This window comes from Odocoileus virginianus, chromosome 3, assembly GCF_023699985.2.
Source record: "Odocoileus virginianus isolate 20LAN1187 ecotype Illinois chromosome 3, Ovbor_1.2, whole genome shotgun sequence".
NCBI classification, from domain to species: domain Eukaryota; kingdom Metazoa; phylum Chordata; class Mammalia; order Artiodactyla; family Cervidae; genus Odocoileus; species Odocoileus virginianus.
Window position 1 is genome coordinate 67,771,497 of NC_069676.1, and position 23,945 is coordinate 67,795,441.

The window sequence follows — 23,945 nt, forward strand, 5'->3', positions numbered from 1 at the left end:
CTGTCACCAGGCACTGCTTGGTCTAGCTTGTGACAGTAGGGGGAAGGGAGGGAGTTCCACTGTAGAAGGTTGGGAATACCCTGAACCTACTTAGGGAAGTTTCTAAACATTTAATACAAATGCTCTCAGAAAGATTTGGTCTTTGCCAAGCTGAAATGGTTCTTTCCATAAAGTGGTCTCCCTGCACCCATCAATCTTACCTCGTCACACTATTGGCACAGAGGTTAAAAGGTCAAGAGTCAGCCAGCTAGGGTTTAGGCTTGCTTCTGTCTTGCACTGCTTAGGGAAAGTTTAACCTCTTTATACTCATTTCTGTATCTATAAAATGGGAATTAGAAAAAATACCTAACACATGCATATGTTGCAAAATGATGTCCACAATAAATTTAGTAAACATCCATCACTTTGCAATACAGTTGACTCTTGAACAATACAGGTTTGAACAGCATAAGTTCACTTATACACAAATTTTTTTCCCACTAAATACATATTACACTACTGCATATTACACTGTTGCTTGAATCTGCGGATATGGAACTTCAGATATGGTGGGACAACTGTGAAGTTACACGTGGATTTTCCCGTGTGGAGGATTGGTGCTCCTAAACCCTAAATTGTTCAAGGATCAACTGTGTATGTCAAGTCCATTATGTTGTGCAACTTAAACTTATACAGTGCTCTGTGTCAATCATATCTCAACAAAACAAAACAAAAATTCTATCTAAAGGGCTTTGGGAAGTTAAGTAAGAAAGTACATTAAAATCATACAGATGTGTACCTGGCATGTGATTTTAAGCTCTATGTTTTTTATAATTATTATTGACTAGTCAAATTTAATAAGAAAGTTAGCATTACCATTTTGGATTACTAAAAAGTGATATTTGGACATACTTGAGAAATACTTTTGTGGAGACAGTCTTCTAATCTTTTACCCCCAAATTAAATGGACAGCACACCTCCCTAACATTGCCTCAAGTATGGTCAGATGTTTTCCTTGTCTCTCAAACACCCGTGAATTTTGAAATCGAAAGTACCTGTTTTGGCAATATACTGCCTCATTGTATTATGTGTCTTAGTTTTTTCATCCTGACTAGATGGTGAGCAAGTTGCGCCAGCAATTTTATCTTCTCTACTTCTTTATCCCTATCAAAGTGGACCATAGATATGAGTTCAGCATGTGTGTATTCAGTGGATCAATGATACAGAGAGAAGCAGCTCAAATCTGAATGCAGCTGATGGACAGGAACACAATTTTTAGGCCCAAAGAGTTTGGGGGCACTTACCCAGGTCTTCATTTCCATTGCCTGGTGCAAGAGGATTGTGGCAAGGGAGATGGTGTTGATGGGTGTCCCAAAGGTAAAGACGTCGATATCAGAGTCCTTGTAGGTCTGCAGAGTAGGAACGAACAGGCACTGTCAGCTGTGCCCATGGACTGAAGGCCTTGGTTTGGACAAGTGATTGTAAAGCATCAGTGAAGGCAGGTGTCAAGGAAGGGGAAGGAATGAGGAGAAGCTGTCCAGCTACCGTCATGTGGAACTGACTGCAGGGACAGACAGGAGGAGGAGTGAGTTGATAGGACTAAACTCTTCAAAATGCATTTGCAAAGGAAGCCACGAAGAGTATCCAGAGCTTTTCAGAATGAGTAAACAAGAAATTGAGTACCTACCAGGCACAATGCCAACTGCTAAAGATACTCCTGTGTCCACTTTCAAGGAGTTTAGAGTCTCCTAGGCAGGAGTGGTACAGTTTAAGGGTGTAAATGCTAAAGTGGAAGCAAGTACAAGGCACTTTGGGAGTAGAGATGAGAAATCAGCTGAGCCTGTAGTAAGAGGAACTGTTTTCTTGAAAAGAGAGAGGAAAGGCAGATCAGGCAGAGGCCGGAAGGGAGGGTGAAAAGTCCAAATCATCCTAGATGGGATAGTCCTAAATGCTAAGCCTGTTGATCACATAGTAAGGGCAAAAGAGGCCTGACTAGGAAGGGTATTGTAAACCAGAAAATTCTGAGAAAGCACAAAATGTTTGCAGCCTCATCACCCATCATGTTGCTGTTTACAAAAGAATGTGATCCAGAGACTAGGCAGACACCACAGTTTTCCTGGCACAAATGACTCCACATTTGAGCTCCTAGTCTGGGAAGAATACAGATATCCTATACATTCTCACTCTTTAAACTGGGGAACCGAATTGAGATGGGGCTGGTATCCTGTGCTCCCAGTATTCTTGTTTTATTTCAGATAAGGCAGTAACCTTTATTGTCAGAACTTGGAAGCACAAATGTAAATACAAATCAAGAGGTATAAACTCAAATACCTTCAATGTTCAAGTAAGAAGCAGTAAATGAGTGAGTGAAGATGGCTGGGCATGGTGGGGACTATGACAGACTAGAGAACAGGTGCCCTATCTAAGCAGGGTGGTGAGTCAACTCTGGATTTTTGCCATGACCCAGTGTAATAACCGCTTTTAGTTTCTTGGAAGCTGGCAGAAATTAAGATGTTTTTGGTAAAGTATTCTGACTTTCTGAATATGCTGGGTAAAGTGGAGTCTGCAGGCCTCCCATTTGGAGCCTCTGCTCTGAAGTGTCCAGAAAGATACTATTTGTCTGGAATTTCATATTAACAGGGCCAGTTCTCCCCTGCTGTTTGGATGGTTAGAATGGGACCATACAACTTACCAGGTAGGGGATAAAAAAACAGACGAGGCTCTGGTAGAACGCATCCGCCATGGAGATCCAGAAAGTCAGCAGGTTATAGCACTGCCAGGAAAGAACACATCGACAGTTACCATCATCCGAGCAAGCCTCTATTCCTTGTAAGCACCTTTCTTGTGTGTGGCTGGGCCAGACAACATGGCACTTAAAATGTTTCTTACCCTAGAGGCGATACAATGGATGATCGAGAGCACAGACCTGGGAGTGACAGGACCTCAAGTCAAGTTCCAGGCCTGTGTGACCTTAGTGAAAGTCACTAACTGCTTTGGGAATTGTTTCTTCTTCCATAAGAAGTAGGTAAAAATAGCACCGGCTAGATTTCCTTGAGTTTCAAGAGGTCTAAATATAACTGTGCTTTGGTACCTAGAAGGGGCTCGGCTGTTAATGATCATTAGTACTAGTGCTAATACAAACTTGGTAAGTTTAGAGATTCTGAATAGCATCTGAAACGGAGCTCTCGATCACAGCCCAGGATTACAAGTTCCCAAGAGACAGTTCAGTGGCTTCGGAGATGAGCTTTCTCATTTTGTGTTTCCTCCCCTGGGAACAGTGAAACCATTTACAGTGTGTGTTTCTGCTACATTAACTTCTTTTAATGTTAGATACTCAAGGAATACATTCTGCAGCCAGATCACCTACGGGAAGAGGACAATGAGAAGGGCCCAGGATATTGTGTGTCATCTCCACACCTCCCTCGCCTGAAGTGCTGGGGTTGCTAAGTTGCTCTCTATCTGTCTTTGGGTGAGTATGGGGCTTGGTTCTTCACTGGTTGTCCACAAGGTTTCACCAGCTCTCAAGCACCACATCTGGCTTTACCCTCCTTATCTGAGGTGTAGAGCTACCCTCGTGCATAGCGACATCCCTTTTCCCAGAGCTCCTCCTTTGAGGCCATCAGGTTCCCAGCCTGTCTGTGCTGGTCAGACTGCCTGCTGTGGGACCTTTCCAAATCATTTAGGGCATCATTCTGGCCTCTGTGCCTTCTAAGAAACTATTTTGATGGCTTTTAGCCCCAGGGATTCCTAAACCAAGCCTTGGGCATTCTGTTAAAGGCCTATAAATATCAGGTAAAAGTGATGCAGTCTTTCTGTAAGCCCTCTTCCCCTTTAACTAGCACAGGCCCATATTAATGTGTGGTATAATTAAGAAATAACTAAAAAGAAAAATATCCACTAGTTTGGTCCATCACCTTCAACAGCAAATAAGAAACAGGCCAGGAACAGGGAGCAGACTTCCTGGGTCACATGGGAGGTAAGTGGCAGAGTGGTGACCAGAACACAGGATTTCTGGCCCAGCACTCCTTCTCTGACGCCTCCAGGGAGGAGCTGAAGGCCACCTCCCAGTCCTGCTGCCTGCCCGACCCCCTCACCTCGGAGTTCTGGCCGCTCTTGTACAGTTCCGGCAACGCCAGGAGTGTTTCCATAGAGATGTCTTTATCGAGGACTCCAAAGACAAGAGGAGGCAAGGAAGTGAAGAAGAGGTTGAAGAAGATCAGCTGCCAGTAGTCAATCATGGTGGAGCCGGAGAAACCGCAGAAGAACTGGTACCAGAAGAGCAAGTTGACGTAGCACTGTGGGCAGAGAGCACGGCCGTGTAAGTGAGGGCCCGAGGGCAGCCATCGCCGGACGCTGCTTAGGAGCGCGGACAAATAACTGCTCCGACTCGGAGTTTCCATTCCCTCTCTTGTTACATGCAGGGTTGTCTAAGCATTAGAGGTAATTCCCATCCTTAGATTCCGCTATTACTATTAGTACTAACCTTCTTTAGGACCTGAAGGGAATTCTATCAGCTTGTAAAGTATACTGTGGTGGTTTTTGGAGGCAGGGAGGACGGGCTTTGAATCCTCAGTTCTGTCATGTACTAGCTGTGTAACCTAAGACAAACTGTCTAACCTTTCTGCCTGTCATCTTGCCACCTTTCATATGGGAATAGTAGTATATAGACCATGGCCCGTGAAACCAAAAGGCAGTAAGTAGTTATGATTAGCAGTGCAGTAAGAGGAAAGATTTGACTGTGGGCAGGATGGCTGGTGGGAGGAGGATTTCATGAGGAGGTTGACCTCAAAACCCTTTCCCAATGGTCTCACAACTCAGAGGGGGAAGAATAAAATCTTATGCTGAAGTGTTGCTTTATGCTTTCTAAAGATCTTTTCACTCAAGATCTCCTCACTAGAGAAGGGCTGGGTCACAATTATTGTCTAACATATTGTGATGTGGTTTGGTGACTTGACCAAGGTCACGATACCAGCTGGTCCTGGCATTAGAACTAGAACTCTGCTCCATATGGCTGAGGCACAGAGGGGTAAAGGGATTTTAATGTAAGGAATCATTCAGTAGGTTTGTGTTCAAGCTAGCATTCTCATCTTCTAACTACTGGGCCAGCGTTATTTTTAAGAAGCTCTCTGTTTGTTGTTATACTACTACTAGTAATATTAACATTTATATTATTAATACTACAATTATTATTTGAGCATCTATTTGTGATGGGTGTGTGCTAACAGTATATTAGTATACAGCACATTAGGTGGCACAGTGGTAAAGTATCCACCTGCCAATGCAGGAGACGAAAGAGACGGGTTCAATCCTTGGGTTGGAAAGAGTCCCTGGAGAAGGAAGTGGCAACTCATTTCAGTATTCTTGCTTGGAAAATTCCACGGACTAGTGGGGAGTCTGAAAGAGACTCTGGTGCTCTTAGACACACTGGACCTTGCATTTCTCTCTCTGAGGGCTGGGGTCCCGTCTTCCCACTCTAGTCCCATGATGCTGAAAGGGCTTTTCTGCTATGAGTTTTGATGAAGTTACTTCTCAGAGAAGGAGATTTGGGGAGGAGAGGGCTCAATCTGTTTCCTGGGCAGACTCTGAATTCCCAAAACAACATCAACCACTTATGCCTTGACAGGGTGGCTTTAAGAAAAACCAAAGGGGTAAAGTCTTGATACTAGTGTTTAGCAATCATGAGGCTTTGGCTTTTGTTTTTTGGCCCTTTGAGCACCTTCTCTTGCTTCTCCCTCTCCAGCTGACTGAGAAAGACACCCACTGTTAGTTCCATGTACACCAGGTGGCTTAAATGGCTCAGATGGGGTGACTGACTAAGTCCCTCGGCCAGTTGGGGCTGGAATTGTGACGTGAGGTTGTAGAATCTAGCCAGACTCCCAAGAAAAAAAGGGAGGGCTCAAATCAATAAAATTAGAAATGAAAAAGGATACATGTTACAACAGATACCACAGAAACATAAAGGATCACAGAAAACTATTAATAAAATGGACAAATTCTTAGAAAGGTACAGTTTCCTAAGATGGCTTCACAGGCGAATCCTATCAAATATTTAGAGAAAAGCTAACACTTATCCTTCTGAACCTGTTCCAAACAATTGGAACACTCCCAAACTCATTCTATAAGACCACCATCACTCTGATACCAAAATCAGACAAAGATACCACCCACACAAATTACAGGCCAGTATCACTGATGAACATAGATGCAGAAATCCTCAACAAAAGACTAGCAAACCAAATCCAACAACACATTAAAAGGATTGTGCACCATGATCAATTGGGATTTATTCCAGGAATGCAAGGATTTTTCAAGATCCGCAAATCAGTGCGTTATAGCATATTAACAAACCGAAGAATAAAAACCATATGATCATCTCAATAGATGCAGAAAAGCTTTTGACAAAATTCAACATCCATTTATGATAATTCTCCAGAAAGTGGGTATAGAAGGAACATACCTCAACATAAACCCACACACCTATGGTCAACTTATGACAGAAATCTGCAAGAGCATACAATGGAGAGAAGACAGTCTAATAAGTGGTGCTGGGAAAATTGGACATCCTTTTACATGTAAAAGGATGAAACTAGAACATTCTCTAATACCATATACAAAAATAAACTCAAAATGGTTTAAAGACTTAAATATAAAACATTGCACCATAAAACTCCTAGGAGAGAACATAGGCAAAGCATTTTCTGACATGAATCATACCAATATTTTCTTAGGTCAAGGCACTAGAAATAAAAGCAAAACTAAGCTGGGACCTAATCAAACTATAGGCTTTTGCATGGTAAAGGAAACCATAAAATGAAAAGACAACCTATGAACTGAAAGAAAATATTGCAAATGAAGCAACCAACAGGGGATTAATCTCCAAAATATACAAATACATGAAACTCAATATATATCAAAAACCAAACCACCCAGTCAAAAAATTGGCAAATATAAATAGACATTTCTCCAAAGAAAACATACAGATGGTCAAAAAGCACAGGAAAATATGCTCAACATCACTAGTTATTAAAGAAATGCAAGTCAAAACTATAATAAGGTATCACCTTATAGCAGTGACTGAGCAACTTCACTTTCATTTCATAGCAGTCAGAATGGCCATCATCAAAAAGTCTACAAACAATAAATGCTGGAGAGGGTGTGGAGAAAAGGGAACCTCCAACACCGTTGGTGAGAATGTAAATAAGTACAATTGTTATGGGGAACAGTATGGAGGTTCCTTAAAAAACTAAAAATAGAGCTTACTGTATGATCCAGCAATCCAACTCCTGTGTATACATCCAGAGAAAATAACTTGAAAAGATACATGCACTCAATATTCATTGCAGCACTATTTACAATAGCCAAGACAAGGAAGCAACCTTAATGTCCATCAACAGATGAATGGATATAGAAGATGAGTTTTGTATATACAATGGAATGTTTCCTCAGCCATAAAAACAATGATATAATACCATTTGTGGCAACATGGACCTAGAGATAATCGTACTAAGTAAAGTCAGAGAGAAAGATAAATATCATATAGTAGTATCACTTATATGTGGAACCTAAAAAATGATACAAATGAACTTATTTACAAAAGAGAAATAGACCTATGGATTTTGGAAACAAATGAAAGGTTATCAAGGGGGAAATGTGGGGGTAGTTTGGGATTAACATCTACACCCTATATAAAATCCATAATCAACAAGGACCTACTGTATAGCACAGGGAACTCTGCTCAATAGTCAGTTATATATACTAGAAAATTTGGGAAGGAGTAGATAGGATATGTGCATATGTCTGAATCACTGTTGTACAACAGAAACTAACATGACAAATTTACATTTATAAACATAATTTAAAATTGTAAACATTATAAATCAACTATATTCTAAAATAAAAATTAAAAAGAAATAATCTAATATAAAAAACTGAAGCTGTATTAAGTCTAAAAATAAAAAAAAAATACAAGATTTCTGACCTTTGGTCTTGGACTTTTACCACCACATCATTTTAACTGCTGCACCAGGGATTTTCAATTAGAGACATATGTATAGTACACCCATGTAGCTCGGTGGTAAAGTATCCACCTGCCAATGCAGGAGACATGGGTTCAATCTCTGGTTGGGAAGATCCCTTGGAGTGGGAAATGGCAGCCCACTCCAGTATTCTTGCCTGGGAAATCCCACAGATAGAGGAGCCTGGCAGGCTGCAGTCCTGGGGGTCACAGAGTCCAACACTACTGAGCACACGTGTCCGTCTGCCCAATACACCAGTGCTACTACTGCGCTGTTCATGGACCTGTGTTGCCCAGGAATGTCTGTTACTGGTCCATGATAAAAAATTGAGAGTCAGCTTTTAGAAACTTATATAAGCAATCTGAGAGAGTAGTTCATGCCTGTTGAATGTAATAAACAATTTGAACGTGTTTAAAAAGATAATTGGCATCTTATCCCAGGTTACAGGTGTGACCAAACGCCTCCCTTTATGGTTCCTGATCACACTCTTATACTTCCTTTATAACTTCCTTACTGCCTTGTGTTTTTTACTGAAAGTCACTTACACTTGGTTTTGGAATTAGATATAACATACATTATAAAATGATGAGTAAACTTCCTGAAATATTTCCTGTAAGGACTCAGGTTGTCAAACATCTCCTCCTTGGTCGGGGAATGGAGTAACTCATAGTTGAATCCTGTCTTTCAGGCAATAGCTTAAATGCTATTTTCTTCTGGATTGATTAGGTCAAAGTCTTCTGGCAATATGTTCATGGTACCCTGATCTTCCTCTAGGGGAGATGCACCAAGAAAATGTTTTAAAAGTTTTCATTTCTTTTCCCCTGTCCCAGTGCTTGTCAGGCCTTAAGGCTTGTCAGGCTTGTCTGTGCTTGTCATATGGATCACCCAGGGATCTTTTTGACAATGCAGATTCCAAGGTAGTGGGCCTGGAGTGCAGCCCAAGAATCCCATTTCTAACAAGCATCAATATGATGCTAATGCTGCTGATCCAAGAACCACATTTGAGAAGATTCATTGAAACCATTCTGCACAAGTCCAGCCATAAATAAAGTTTTACTGGGACACAGTCACAGTGGTTCACTTGCATATTGTCTACAGCAGCTAGAGTGGAGCTGAGTTGGTGCGACAAAGCGACAGAGGCTGTACTTCCACAAAGCAGAAAATATTGATGATTAGACCCTTTGTAGAAAAAGTTTGCTAAGCCCTGATTTAGACCATATACCTCATGAGAGCAGGGAACATGTCTGTCTAGATGTCTGCTCCATATCCAATGCCTGATACTGTTCCCGACACAGCAGTTGTTCAATAATTATCTGAATAAACGAATTACATCTTGGTGGTTCTATTGTCCTAACACCCAACCTGGAGTTTGAACATGAAAGTGTTTCCTTCCCCTTAGGTCATGTTAGGACCTTGCTTGGTTCTACCTGCTCTGCCTGGCTGAAATCTCTGCACCTCGAGGGGAGAGCGCCAAACTGTGATGTCAGATGGCATGGCTGAGATTGGGAGCCTGCTTTTCCTCCTCAAAAGCTACAGTGCATAATTAATTCATTGTTCACATTTCAGAGCAGGCAGGGTTTTAATCCCCTCTGAAATTGGTTTTGGATGTGGAAGTCATAGTTCTCCACCCTCTAATTGCAAAGGGGAGATAATACAGCATTGGTATTGAAATTTTGAGCATGGCATCAGGCTGGAAATAAATATCATTTAAGCTTTGAAAGCATGGCTGGCTGGAAACGTTTCCTTTTCTATTTCACAAATTTAATGCAAAGAAGTTGTGCTTATTCAAAAGAATGATTCTTTTGGAGACAAGGAGAAAAAAACATTAAATGGGGGCATTTTAAATTCTAAATAAGCAGTCTTTCAAGTCAGATAGAGACTTGTTTGCATAGACTTGTTGAAATCATGGTGCCATCCAGTTTCTTAAATTTACATTACTAGTTGTCATGCAGCTTATTTACATATACATTGAACTCTGCACAGAAATGCTTATTCCTGAGTCAGGGTAACTATGACGGTGCCTGAAAGCAGGCCTGGGAGAACAGATATATGCCATTTTGTAACTCCTATTGCACTGATATGTTTCCCTTCCATCACTCTGGTCTTAATCCTCCCCTTTTCCTTATGCAAACAGGATTCTATTTGGAGTCTCCTGGGGATTATTTAAAGGTCCCTGAGCTGGATAATGGGAAACACAGGCCCTGTTCCCTCACTTAGTAAGGCAGTGCTCTGGCTTCTTCCTATGCCCATTGTTAATCAAATGATTTGCAAACAACAACCTCTGGGAGCTTTAATACCTCAGTTGGTGTGTGCCTGCTTTGGGCCCTTATCAACAAGACAGAAATACACGTTTTTTAGAGAAACTCATAATGACTATTTATATCGTGCTACATGCTACCTAAAGCTCTGATGATAAAGCCTGTTGATAATGCTCTCTGAGGACAGCGAGAGTCCTAGTCTCCCCGTATTATTGATGAGGGAATCAAGGCTCAGAGAAGTTAAGTAACTCATTCAAGTTCACACCGCATATTAGAGTCAAGCCAGACTAAAGCCCAGATGATCACTGTACTCTAAGTATTTTTGCAAATAGATATTTTTTTAAAAAATTATTTTTGGCTGTACTCTCAGTACATAGGATCTCAGTTCCTTGATCAGGGATTGAACCCATGTTCTCTGCATCGGAAGTGCAGAGTTTTAATCACTGGACCACTAAGAAAAGTACAAGTCCTGGCTGGGAAAGCTGGCAATGCTGAAGTGATATGTAGGATCTTGGGTGGAAGCCCAGGATTCCAGTCCTAAACTTTTCACTCTCTCAAGAGGCAGAATGGGGCTCTTGCATTCGTCTGTCTCTATCTGGGGAGGAAACCTAAGCAACAAGACACACTAGCTGATCTTCAAATCCTTCCTCCTTGCAGTCAGAAAACAAAGCTCAATTATGGAGTCCCTCTGAGAGTTACAACAGCAGTACCAATGATAAAAAAGAATGGCTAATTTTAGAGGGTGATCACTACATGCCAATCACTTTCTACACAAGCTGTCATTTCATCTTCATAGCAAGTATATGAGAAAGCTACTATCACCATCCCTATTTTTCGGACGGGGAAACGAATGTATGAAGCCATTACCGAATACAGGAACCTCTATTTGAATCAAATCTGATCTGACTCCAGAGTCCATGCTTGGAACTACTCACAGTACTGCCTATGTGCCACGTGCTTTCCAGACAGCACTGCTAGTCTTCACAATAACCTCACTGAATAGTACCAGCCCCATTTTATCAAAGAAGAAATTGAGGCCCAGAGAACTGAATTGTCTTGCCAAAGGTTCCCTGGTGGCTCAGATGGGAAAGTGTCTGCCTGCAATGCAGGAGACCTGGGTTCGATCCTTGGGTCGGGAAGATCTCCGGGAGAAGGAAATGGCAAGCCACTCCAGTACTCTTGCCTAGAAAATCCCATGGACGGAGGGGCCTGGTAGTTCTCAGTTCATGGGGTTGCAGAGAGTCGAACACGACTCCCTAAGTACAAGGTCACTGAGCTGGTAAGGGACAGTTGCAGGATTCAAAATCCAGGTCAGCCTGACTCGTTCCCTTATGCTGAGATGCTTTGTCTGGCTGGGCGGGAGGGAGGTTGCAGCGGGGCTCCTTACCACGTTCTTGTAGAAGTAGTATACCACCATCCTAGCCAGGCGCGAGTAACACCAGTGGCCATGCACAAGCAGGAGCTTCTTGAGGTGTCTGAAGCGGGAGACTGCGAAGTCGCTGGACATGACAGCCTGAGAGGCAGAGCAGACATACCAGCTTCCATCCACGGCTGCTAATGGACCAAAGAGGCTCCCCTGAGAGTGCGCTCTGTTCTGAGGTCTGCAGTAGGTAAGGCCTGAAAGACCCTCTGTCACAGACAGCACCCTTGACTGACTTTTTAGACTCTGACACCCCACCCTCTCCTTTGGGAAATCCGGATCTCACTAGAGCCCAAGGAGGGCGGTCGGAAGGGGCAAGGGGTCTGGTCTGGCTCTTCCCCTCCTTCACTTATCCAACAAGCATTTCCTGTGAACCAGTGTGTGTTGAGCACCATGCTAGGCATGTGATGGTTGCCCAGAGATTGGGGGCTTCCATGCAAATTATCCTCAAACCTCTCAATACCCTTGGCCACCTCCCGAGACAGGCCTTCTACACCAGTCTCAGGTGGAGCTGCTGGCTGGATAGCTGTCCCTTTCTGCAGAGCCAAAATGTGTCTTCTGCCCTTGGGATGACTCAGAACCAGGCCCAGTTCATATTACTTTTCAGAGTAGGAGGTTTGGACATGCCTGGTTATAAATCCTGGTCAGAGTCTTGGTCGAGGTGTTTAACCTCTCTCAGCCTCAGTTTCCCCATCAGAAAAAAGTGGAATAACAACCCCTAACACACAAGGTGGTAGTGACTACTGAAACTGGGATAATAAATGTGAAGTGCAAATAGCGTCCTGGCCTATGATAGACACTCAAAAAGTGACAGTGTTCGTTCCTCCTCACCAATAAATTTAGGTAACACCTAATGTCTGCGCTGGTGGTGGGAACACACACAGTTGTTAATGGTTCAGAACTACAAAGTCTTAATGGGGAACTGTCTTAATGGGGTCTGTCTTAATGGGAAACACAGCAGCTCAAGTTAGTATGCTTGTTCCAGGCTGAATTTTAAGTAATATTGGTACAAGCAATGTGTAGGTCCATCTAGCCTTCACAACTAAAATGGCAATTGAAAATGGTTTTCCAGTTGTTCACAAAGGGTGTTGTAACCTTGATGTGGGCGGGGGTTGCAGGAAGGAAACATGGAATCAGGGGGAAACTTAGTTTTTCCTGAATGGCTGGGTACTATTTGGCTTTAGAATACAGGTATAGTTGGCTGTCTGTAAAAAGCCAAGCATCCTTTGATCCCTATTCTGAAAGACTGGCCACTTAGGGATGCGGTGATAGAGGTTATACATAGGCAGGGAAGCCCCCTGCCTCTCAGATGACAATTCTGCAAAGCTCTTTAGGAGTTCCTCCAGCACTGAGGGGGAATTCCTTAATTCACCAATAAGGATAAAGGAGAGTAAGAAAGTAACAAGAAGAGTTGAAGGAAATGATACCTGCATGCCTTCCTGTCCAGATATTCCAATCCCAATATCAGCAGCTTGAATCATGCTTACATCATTTGCTCCATCACCTGAAAGGAGAGTAGTCATGAGATCCTGGTCCAACTGTTGTGAGACAATGAGAAGTTTTATATAGGTGACTCTAGATTGTCTCCATTTTCACATAATTGAATCCTTTTAATGTTTCTTTGAATAGTCCTCTGGAAAACCCATTGCTACAGTCACTGAGCCTAAGAGATGTCTTTTCTTCTTTGGACAAGAAACCCTACTTTTCTTTTATTGTTCAACAAATACATACACACATGCCGCCTTTCATACCAGCATTGTCAAACGGATTTTTGTGTGATAGAAATGTCCTGTTCTTTACTCTCCAATTTGAAAACCATTACCCTCCTATGAACACTGAAATGTGGCTGGTGAATTTCTGTTTAATTTGAAGTGTAATGTTAAATAGCCACATATAGCAGGTGGGAACCATTTTGGACAGCACAGTTCTATAAACAGTGAGATCTTTTTCACAAGCCTGACTTTTTCCAATGCCTTATCCTTCAGACCAAAGCTAAGCAAACTTTTTCTGTAAAGGGTCAAATAATAAATATTTTAGGCCTTGTGGGCCAAGATGCAATATTGAACAACTGTTCTTTCTGAATGACAAATAGATTTTTACACATTTTACCAGTAAAAACATAAAATCCATTCTTAGCATCTCTACAGAAATATGCAGTGGGCTGGATTCAGCCTGAGGGCCACAATTAGTAGACTGAAATGACTTCCTTTCTCTCCTGGCCCCACCTGTTTTTCCAGTAGGTTCTCATAATAATGTGGAAATATATGATTACAAAGAATATGCAATTGGGGGAGAGAATATTCTAATTGTCTGGCAACAAAATTTATTAATCTTAAAAATGTTGTCACTGTAACTAGCTGTTACTCTTCTAATGATTTTTTCCTTGGTAGCATAGCAGCACATAGTTTTCATCTTCCCTGTGGCAGAACAAATCTACCCTTTAACCTCTTCTGTTGGCAAGCCAGGGGAAGTAGAGGTGTGGAATCTTATTTTTCGCCCTGCTGGTTTTGTTTCTGCTTCGGTGGCACTGAAGCCAGCCCTTTACTTCAGGGAGTTGATCCTGGGCTATTGCCTTAAATGTGTCTGCAGCTTTCAAGAGGACAGTTTAGGGAATAAAATTAGGATGCAGTTGGTAAGACTTTGCTCCCTGTATTCTTTCTGCCAATCCCCTCCTTTTTTTTTTTCTCCTGGTTTTGAACTGCTTTTACCTGAAGACCAAGAGGGAAAAAATAAAAAACCAACCCCCTACTCCCGCTAAAAAACAAAAAACCAACAACAATGTAAAGTAGGTCTCTTATTCGAAATGCCAGGAAAGAAAATTTCTTTCCATATCTGTGTAGGAGTAAGAAAACCTGAACCATCTATAAGAATGTCCCTAAATGAAAGCAACGTTTACCATATGCTTGGTATGCGCTGAGTACACGATGGGATTAAGTAAGACTGACATTGTCCCTCCATTCAAGGAACTCCTGGTCTCCTGGGCAGCCCATCACCAAGTCGTAACAGAGCTGTGGAGCCAGCAGAGTGTACAGTAAAGCAACATTGGCCTGACTAGAGGAGGTTTTACAAAAGGAAATGGCTTGAGCAAAGGCCAGGAGGTGAGAGAGAATGGGGATCCTGGAGAATGGTAAGCAGCTTCCTACGGCTGGAACACAGAGCGCTGAATGTTGGCGGGAGGAAGGTGGCTGGAGGGGTAATGGAATCCAGATCAAAAGATTCTTATCCAGGTTTGGATGTTTCTGGAAGGTTTGAAGTAAGGGCACTTTTAATTTCTCTGCTTCAACCACGACTAAAATTTAATCTCCTATAAGGAATTTTTCATCAACCTACAAGCCCCTATTTATTGAGGGTATGCTTTATGTGGAGTCTTGTATTTAGAAATGAGTGTATATACATTCATTTAAATGTGGGGCAGGCTCCACTTGTATTTATTTATTTTTTCATTTATTTTTATTAGTTGGAGGCTAATTACTTTATAAAATCTCCCCACTAGCCATCAACACTCAGCAGAATATCAAGTCCACAGACGCCTGAGGTGCATGGTATTAGGATTGAAGGGGACACGGTCTGCATCCCAGAATTGAGGGAACCTGACTGTATACGGATCTACCTGGGTGTTCTGAACTTGGCTTTGGCCTCCATCCAAGTGCTGACATTTCCTTAGCAGAGAACTCGGGTTCGCTCCCCCACCCTGCTTAGCCTCTGCTTGCTCTGCCGGCTGTCACGTCCTGACTGTCACTTTGACGATGCCTTCAGCCTGGGCTCCCTGACTGTGACCCCTGACCTCCGGGCTCTGGTCCAGGTGGCATGTCAGAGTGGCCTTGCCCAGCCCGCCCGCCCGCACCTCTCCACGCCGGGTACCTATGGAAAGGGTCGTGACTCCCAGCCTGCCCCGCACCAGCTTGACCAACATGCTCTTCTGCAGCGGGGTGGCGCGGCAGCACAGGACAGAGCGGCAATACCGGCTCAGCTCCAGAAACTTCTCCTCCAGCTTCCCCTGGAAAATGGCACTCAGTGTCTTCCCATCGATGACCAGCCCAACATCTGGAGCTGCAGCTCCTGAGGTCGGGGATGGTGTCGCAGAAGGCAGGCAGAACCCACAGAGCTTGCGGTCTGGCTTCAGAGGTCCGTGAAATTGCTTTACCTCTTCCAGTGCCAAGTTGAGGATGGAGTCACAGGTTTCCTATAAAGAGTATAAAGAGCACAATAATCAATTTGGTGTTAGTAAGCAACACTGGAAACAGGTTTAAAGCCTCGCCTCATCCTCTGGTAAAAGACTTATAAAACTACTACCATAGAGATGACCTGGGAATCACTCTGATTTTGACATTTCTCTGGAGTATTTCAAACAGCATCAGAGCAAGAATAATTTGGAACCACATTAATGGCCCAAAGAGAGAGCAAGCTTGGGAATGAGAGTGAAGATAGCTCAGTAAGATGGGGACTGATACAGGGATGATATCGTTTATAAACGATACTGATGAGATGGTAAATGACGACAATGTGTTAGGCTGGTACTGGGCTTTCCATTTCTTACAAGTTGTTTCCCTTCTCCTTTGTTCCTCAGAACATACCTGTGTGGTAGGTAGGGTGGGTATTACTGACTTTAGCTTAGAGATGAGGAAATTGAAACTGAAATCCTTAGTAAGTTGCCTAAAGTCATCCAATTTAGTAGTGGAGGCTGATCATTATGATTCAACTTGTGGCTTTGTAATCGAAAAAATACATTGCGTACTTTATCATTGGTACAAATGTATTGGTCACACTGGTTGAAATTCATTATGAACATGAGTCTTACTGGTTTAAATAAACTTCTTATTTTTTCAGATGTTTATCTTGAAATATGGGGAAGAAGCTATTTCCTCTTATCAATTTTTCTCTATTACTTTTGAATATATCAAAGATAGAGACAGATATGAATCTAAATATATCCTTAATACCTCTTTCACTTATGTAAACATCACTTTTAAATGAAGATAGAGAAAAGTTGTGGAAGTCAGCTGGAATACCAATTTTAATTGCATTGTTTTGTTCACAGGGTCTTAATTTAGCAGTGTTCTCTTATCTGTGGCAAGAGATGATATTTCATTTATTGCACTGCTGAAAAATTCTTCTAAAAAGAAATCTAAAAAATTTCATTCTATTTAAATGAACTTATTAAATAAATAACAGTATAGGTAGTATATGGATTTAGGCAAAAATTGTGAAGTTTGTTCTGAAATGGCAAGTTTGAAGACCATTGATCTAGGAGCTGCTAAGACTATTTGGAATCATTCCTTCTGAAGTGAGTAGAACTGCAGTTCATTATTCTGGAGCCTTCCTTTAGGGGATGCTAAACTGAGACTGCAAGCAATAGGGCATGCATAGGACCCAGAGGGGCCACAAGAAGTAGGTCAGGAGTAGGTGATTACAGCTGAAGCAGTTCTCTGGGAAAGAGAGCAAAGTAGTCCTTGCGGGAAGCTAGGGTTAGCACAATTTATATAGAGGCATACCTTGGCGATATTGTGGGTTTGGTTCTAGACTACTGCAATAAAGTGAGTCACGTGAATTTTTTGGTTTCCCAGGACATATAAAAGTTATGTTTATATGGCAGTTTATTAAGCATACAGTAACATTATGTCTAAAAAAGTGTACAGGTATGTACAGAATGAATGTTGTGTCAGCAGGCATGAAAGCAAAATTAATCTCATTGTACATCTCCATCAGAGCTCTTGGGTGACCAGGTGCATTGTCAATAAGTGGTAATATTTTGAAAGCAATCTTTTTTTTTTTTTCCCCTGAGCAGTAGATCTCAATAGCAGGCTTAAAATAATCAGTAAACCATGTTGTCCACAGATGTGCTATCATCTAGTCTTTGTCATCCCCTTTATGGAGCACAGGTAGGGTAGATCTAATATAATTTTTAAGGATTCTATCACTTTTCGAATGGTAAGTGAGCACTGGCTTCAACTTAAAGTCAGGAGACGCATTAGTCCCCAGTAAGAGAGTCAGCCTGTTCTTTGAAGCCAGGCATTGAGTTCTCTCTAACTAGAGTCCTAGACAGCACATTTTCCCAATATACGGCTGTTTTGTCTACATTGAAAACCGGTTCTTTAGTGTAGCCACGTTCATTAACGATCTTAGCCAGATCATCTGGATAACTTGCTGCAGCTTCTACATCCGCGCTCAGTCCTTCACCTTGTACTTTTACATGATGAAGATGACTTCTTTCCTTAAACCTCATGAACCAACCACTGCTAGCTTCAGATTTTTCTTCTGCAGCTTTTTTACCTCTGTCAGCCTTCATGGAATTGAAGAAAGTTAAAGTCTTGCTCTAGCTTAGGCTTTGGCTTAAGGCAATGTTGTGGCTGGCTTGATCTCTCCAGATCACTAAAACTTTCTCTTTATCAGCGATGAGGTTGTTTCTCTTTCTTATCATTTGTGTGTTCACTGGTGTAGCACTTTTAATTTCCTTCAAGAACTTTTCCTTTGCATTCAGAACTTACCTAACTGTTTGGCACAAGAGGCCTAGTTTTTGGTCTCTCTTGGCTTTCCTCATGCCTTCTTCACTAACCTTAATCATTTTTAGGGTTTGGTTTAAAAGATGTACAACTTTTCCTCTCACTTAAACACTTGGAGGCCACTGGAAGGTTATTAACTGGCCTAATTTCAATACTGTTGTGTCTTAGGGAACAAGGAGGCTTGAAGAGAGGGAGAGAGATGGGGAACAGTTGGATGGTGCAGCACTCAGAACACACGTAACATTTATTGATTAAGTTCACCATCTTATATGGGCATAGTTTGTGGCACCCTAAAACAGCAAGATCACTGATCACAGATCACCATGACAAATACAATAATAATGAAAGAGCTTGAACTACTGTGAGAATTACTAAAATGTGACACAGAGACCCAAAGTGACCAAATGCTTTTGGAAAGAAGGCATTAACAGACTTTCTCAATTCCATGAAACTTCAGTTTGTAAAAAACACGGTATTTGTGAAGTGCAATAAAATGAGGTATGCCTATAAATTCCTCCAAAATATGACTGCAGCAAGTCATTGGAAATAGAAGCTTCAAAATAAAATCTCTGAATGTACTTCCTTCAAATTGTCTATATAATAATCACAATTGTTACCATTCACTTAACATTTAGTACCTATCAGGTATGGTGACAGGCAGCCTCTAAGATGGTTCTCAATGATCCCTATACCTTCTGATAGTCAGGTCCTTCTTTGTGTAATCTCCAACCCTTGATTGTCATTATGACTAATATTTCCTTTCTAATGAAGCAAATTTTGCACAAGTGATGGGATGTCACTTCCCAGGTCAGTCTATCAAAAGACTGTGGCTACACTTTGGCACTCTTTCCCATTCTCTGTCTTTGAATGGCTTACCCTGGGGGAACCAGCTGCCATGTTGTGAAGCATCTCTATGGAGAGGCTCCCATGGAGAGGAACTGAAGCCTACTCGGTCATGTCCATGAACTTGGAAGGAGGAGGACTCCCTGTCCCTAAATGACCCATCCCATTGAGCCTTTTGATGAGCTCACATCCCTGACTGCAACCTCAAGAGAGACCCTGAACCAGAGGTACCCAGGTAAGTGCTCCTAGACTCCTAACCCATAAACACTGTGGGATAATAAGTATCCACTGTTTTTAGCTACTAAGTTTAGGGGTAATTTGTTAACTCACAGAAATCCTGTGTTAATAACTATATTTCTTCTATGATCTTATTTAATCCTCCCAATAGCCTCTGAAATAAAACTTTTTAATTCCCCATCTTACAGATGAGAAGACTGAAGTTTGGTGAAGTATGGTATCTGGACCATAATAAGTCTTCAATATATGTTGTTAGTTATAATAATAATAGTTGCTATTACTAGTTCCTATCTAACCCTATGGGTTCCTCTGGTGGCTCGGTGGTGAAGAATCTGCCTGCCAATGCAGGAGACACAAGTTTGATCCCTGGGTCAAGAAGATCCCCTGGAGAAGGGAATGGCAACCACTCAATTATTCTTGCCTGGAGAATTCCATGGACAGAGGAGCCTGGTGGGCTACAGCCCATGGGGGTCACAAAAGAGTTGGATGCAGCTGAGCGACTAAGCAACAACATCTAATACTATCTAGTCCCTTCTAAAATTCCTTGACAGATCAACACTTTCAGTGGTGGGTTGGTAATTCTCTAATTTTATGGATGAGAACCCTGAAGTTTGCCAACAAAGGTCTGTCTGGTCAAGGCTATAGTTTTTCCAGTGGTCATGTATGGATGTGAGAGTTGGACTGTGAAGAAAGCTGAGTGCCGAAAAATTTATGCTTTTGAACTGTGGTGTTGGAGAAGACTCTTGAGAGTCCCTTGGACTGCAAGGAGATCCAACCAGTCCATCCTAAAGGAGATAAGTCTTGGGTGTTCATTGGAAGGACTGATGCTGAAGCTGAAACTCTAATACTTTGGCCACCTCATGGGAAGAGTTGACTCATTGGAAAAGACCCTGATGCTTGGAGGGATTGGGGGCAGGAGGAGAAGGGGACGACAGAGGATGAGATGGCTGGATGGCATCACCAACTTGATGGGCATGAGTCTGAGTAAACTCCGGGAGTTTGTAATGGACAGGGAGGCCTGGCGTGATGCGATTTGTGGGGTCGCAAAGAGTTGGACACGACTGAGCGACTGAACTGACTGACCCTGAAGTTTAGAAAGGCCTCATAACTTGCTTATAGCTTTAAGATACATAACAAAGAAACAATAGTCCTTAATCAATGTATATAGAATCAAACAGATTAAAACCATTGGAAAAAATACCTACTGAATATGTAAGTACATTAAACTGGGATTTAAATAAGTCAGATTTAGAATGGATTTCCCCCATTTCTGTCTTAACATATCTCTATTGTTGTTGTTCAGTCACAAGTCGTGTCTAACTCTTTGCGACCCCAGGGACTGCAGCATGCCAGGCTTTCCTGTCTTTCGCTATCTCCTGGAGTTTGCTCAAACTCATGTCCTTTGAGTCAGTGATACCGACTCTGTGCTATCTCTGTACCCACTACTTTCTCAACATGATGAGAAAGCCTAATCTTTCAGGTTTAGTGGGCCTAGGGGTGTGGGCAGTGCTCAACATTTAGGTACCATCTTGGAGGGTCATGGACATCTTTAAAATGGTTGATAGTGATTGAGTTCAACTTGGGTGTGACCTGCTGTTTCTTGGGAAATTCGGCTAATGAATCAACAAACATCCTCAGCTTCTTACAGGAAGGCATTGCATTTAACAGAATCCACAGAAAACCACTCCACCCTCCTCAGGAGGACTCATAGGCTTGTTGATGTCCTCCTCCTGGAAGTGAAATGATCATTGCAAATGGAATTGCCATTGCAAGCTGGGCAGGCAGACATCCACACTGTTACAGGGATCAAGCACTCAAGTGAGATGCAAATTACTTTCTTTCTTAAGCATAATATTAATGCCAAGATTTCCCCGAGATTGTTTTCATCTTGAAAATTCACTGGGGTTTCATCTAATCATAGCATAGTCTGCACCTGACAAGAAAGTAAATTATTTTCCTAATTCATCTTTAGTTCACTTTAGGGTCTCTGGCATTTCTTATTAGGATACACCATTTCTTTAAAAAAAAAAAAAAAATACATGGATTCTTCATTGAATGAAAACCAAACTGAAACTTGTAAGCATCTGTTTTGGGTCCAGATCCGCCTCAGGCAAAAGCAAAGGAGTGAGATTCCATCATCCTTCCTGCCTCTCTCTCTGTGCTGTTCTTCCCATCTCTCATCTTCCTCCCTCTCTCCACCCTTCTCCCCCTGGAATGTTCTAGGTCTCCAGTGCCCTCCACCCACCACTCCCACAACCCAGTGTCTTTCTTGTTCCAACTCCACATCTAATCCAATACTGCTCCCTTTGATAGGGGCAACTGACTCAACACCTACTTCCCATATTCATCAGCCAAGGAGCTAGTGTAATTTTACTTTCTCCAGTTTGCATCATGAACATAGGTTTTTTCCCTCCTAAACAGAAAAACCACTGCAACTTTAAATACACTTCTTTAGACTTTATATAGCCCTCTTTCTCCAAACATTGTTCTCAGCCACTCATAACCTATTAAGGCTGAAAATTGCAGTTTTTGAACTTGGCTTATCTCTCTCTCCCATCGCATCAAAGCATACTGGTCTTCTGTACTGCTCTCTTCAGATTTCATCCTGTGGCAACCAGTTTGATACTACAAATTGGAGCTGAAATTTTAAACTCAGAACCATGTCAATTTAGTTGCGGTTTTTCAGTGGATGAGTTAATCCAAAGTATAAGAAACTAACAACTGAGATTCTGTGAGCAGACAGTCTGGAATAATGCAAATAGCACTGGCCTGACCAGAGAAGGGCATTCTAGACTTAGTCTGTCTGTCAGAAACAAGATGGCCCTGAGAAGATGACTCAGCAACTCTGTAGTCCTCAGTTTCTCATATATAAAATGGGGAGGCTGGGCGAAGGGCGGGATTCGAGAGAGCCACACTTTGCTACTGTTTTGTTAGATGTAATATAAATAGACCAGTCAACCATGTGTGGGGATGAAGCAGAGGACCAGGACTGCGTGAGGGCCAAGATTTGGGGTGGTGCTGCCCCTGGGTACCCGTAACCCTGTCTCCTGTTGGCCTAGGTGCCACTCTGCACTTGGACATCTGGGGTCTACTTTGGTCTCACCTGACTTTCTGTGTTAATGGAGTAAACGGTGTCTGTCTGGTCTAAGAGTCTGCAGGCATAGGCGATGTTGACCGCAGTCTCCTGCTTATCTCCAGTCAAGACCCAGAGATGGATCCCAGCCTCCCGCAGAGCAGTGATGGTGTCTGGAACACCTTCCTGCAGCCGGTCTTCAATCCCAGTGGCTCCTGGAGTGAGCAAAGACAGCATAGCTCACATTTATGTTGGAAAAAGGAGCTGCTTAATCTTCCCAAAGCCCTGTCAAGCCAGGCAGTGATTATTGATTATCTCCATGTTCTAGGCTGTGCTAAGCACCCAGGATACAGCAGTAACAGAGACACGGCTGGTCCGCATCCTCTCTGCGCTCAAAGGCCTGTTGAATAAGGATTTATAATCGAATGATGGGAGGAGAGAAGCCCAGCGTGCCAGGCAACCATATACCCGGAGACTTGAACTTCATCTAGAAGGTCAGGGAAGGCCTTGCTCAGGAAGAAAAACAAGTGAAAGTGTCAGTCTTTCTGTTGTGTCTGACTCTTTGCGACCCCATGGACTGCAGCCCACCAGTCTCCTCTGTCCATGGGATTCTCCAGGCAAGAATACTGGAGTGGGTGGCCATTCTGTTCTCCAAAGGATCTTCCTGACCCAGATTCTCCTGCATTGCAGGCAGATTCTTTACTGTCTGAGCCACCAGGAAAGTTGGAAGTGCTGTTCAATCTCAGAGCTGGAAGATAAACCCTAGAGGTGGGGAAGAAGGAGAATTCCAGGCAGAGAGAGCAGCATGAGTGAAGGTCTAGAGGTCAGAGTAGAAGATGACACAGAAAGGGAGGCAGAGCTGGGTGAGAGATGAGGCAGGGAGGGGAGGTGCTGGGTCATGCAGAGCCTGGCAGGGTGTAAAGGGATTTGGCATTTACTTGGTAGCAAATTAAAGGGAGTTAAGTTGGAGAGTGATGGACAGTTTTGAATTTTAAGATCATTCTGGAGACTGGATTGGAGGGTAGAGGAAGCAGGATGAGGTTCAAGGCTAAAAGTCAGAAGAAAGCTGGTGTGGTTGGACTGGCATAGCAGCAAGAGGAGTGGAAGACATGGGGACACTAGTCTTTCCTCTGCAAGTGCTCTCCCTAGAATTAATAGAGCTGGGTTTTTAAAATAATATTCTTAGAGGGAATTAAAGATGTGAATTCCATCATTTTTTGAATGGTCTCAAGCTCTGAGCCAACCTTGATGAATATATACCCAAACATCCAACATCCAATGGTTGCCAAGTGATTAAGCAAAAATAAATCTGCATTTTAATTGAGATTCGTTTCAGACCACAGACTAATGGCTGTCCATTTCACTCTGGGCAGGAGTGAAGCATGCCGTTTCTTTTAATAATCCCGAGTGACAATATGTTGGCAAAGCAGTCACACTGGATGCATATTGAAAAGATCATTTTGTACTGGGAGACCCGGTGTGAATGCAATGCAGCTTCTGAATGGCAAGGCAATTTCTTGGTGGCAGGATGAATTCTCTTCCCGGCCCCAGTCTGCTCTATCCTAAGCCACTGTGAGGGAAGAAAAATAAACCTCTCCATCCTGAAATGGGCCCATTTTG

General features: G+C 42.5%; 1 protein-coding gene and 1 long non-coding RNA gene across 14 annotated transcripts in view; one reads left to right on the forward strand and one right to left on the reverse strand.

Moving 5' to 3' along the window:
• The window catches only part of LOC110143670 (uncharacterized), a 244,884-nt gene that overhangs the window by 207,888 nt on the left and 13,051 nt on the right, over positions 1–23,945 (forward strand). For 10 of the 12 annotated variants that reach the window (XR_011486969.1, XR_011486970.1, XR_011486972.1 and 7 more), the window contains 4 exons: positions 3,310–3,448; positions 4,023–4,419; positions 9,394–14,770; positions 15,166–22,819. This is a non-coding gene — a long non-coding RNA (uncharacterized lncRNA). The remainder of the gene's footprint in view (positions 1–3,309; positions 3,449–4,022; positions 4,420–9,393; positions 14,771–15,165; positions 22,820–23,945) is intronic. The other 2 variants (XR_011486966.1, XR_002315654.2) reach the window with 2 other exon arrangements.
• The window catches only part of ATP10B (ATPase phospholipid transporting 10B (putative)), a 287,108-nt gene that overhangs the window by 16,718 nt on the left and 246,445 nt on the right, over positions 1–23,945 (reverse strand). For both annotated transcript variants that reach the window (XM_020903344.2, XM_070465735.1), the window contains 7 exons: positions 22,356–22,540; positions 15,534–15,855; positions 13,100–13,176; positions 11,640–11,765; positions 4,074–4,274; positions 2,672–2,752; positions 1,284–1,388 (listed from right to left, as the gene is read on the reverse strand). In XM_020903344.2, the coding sequence (XP_020759003.2) occupies positions 1,284–1,388; positions 2,672–2,752; positions 4,074–4,274; positions 11,640–11,765; positions 13,100–13,176; positions 15,534–15,855; positions 22,356–22,540 (1,097 nt within the window). The remainder of the gene's footprint in view (positions 1–1,283; positions 1,389–2,671; positions 2,753–4,073; positions 4,275–11,639; positions 11,766–13,099; positions 13,177–15,533; positions 15,856–22,355; positions 22,541–23,945) is intronic.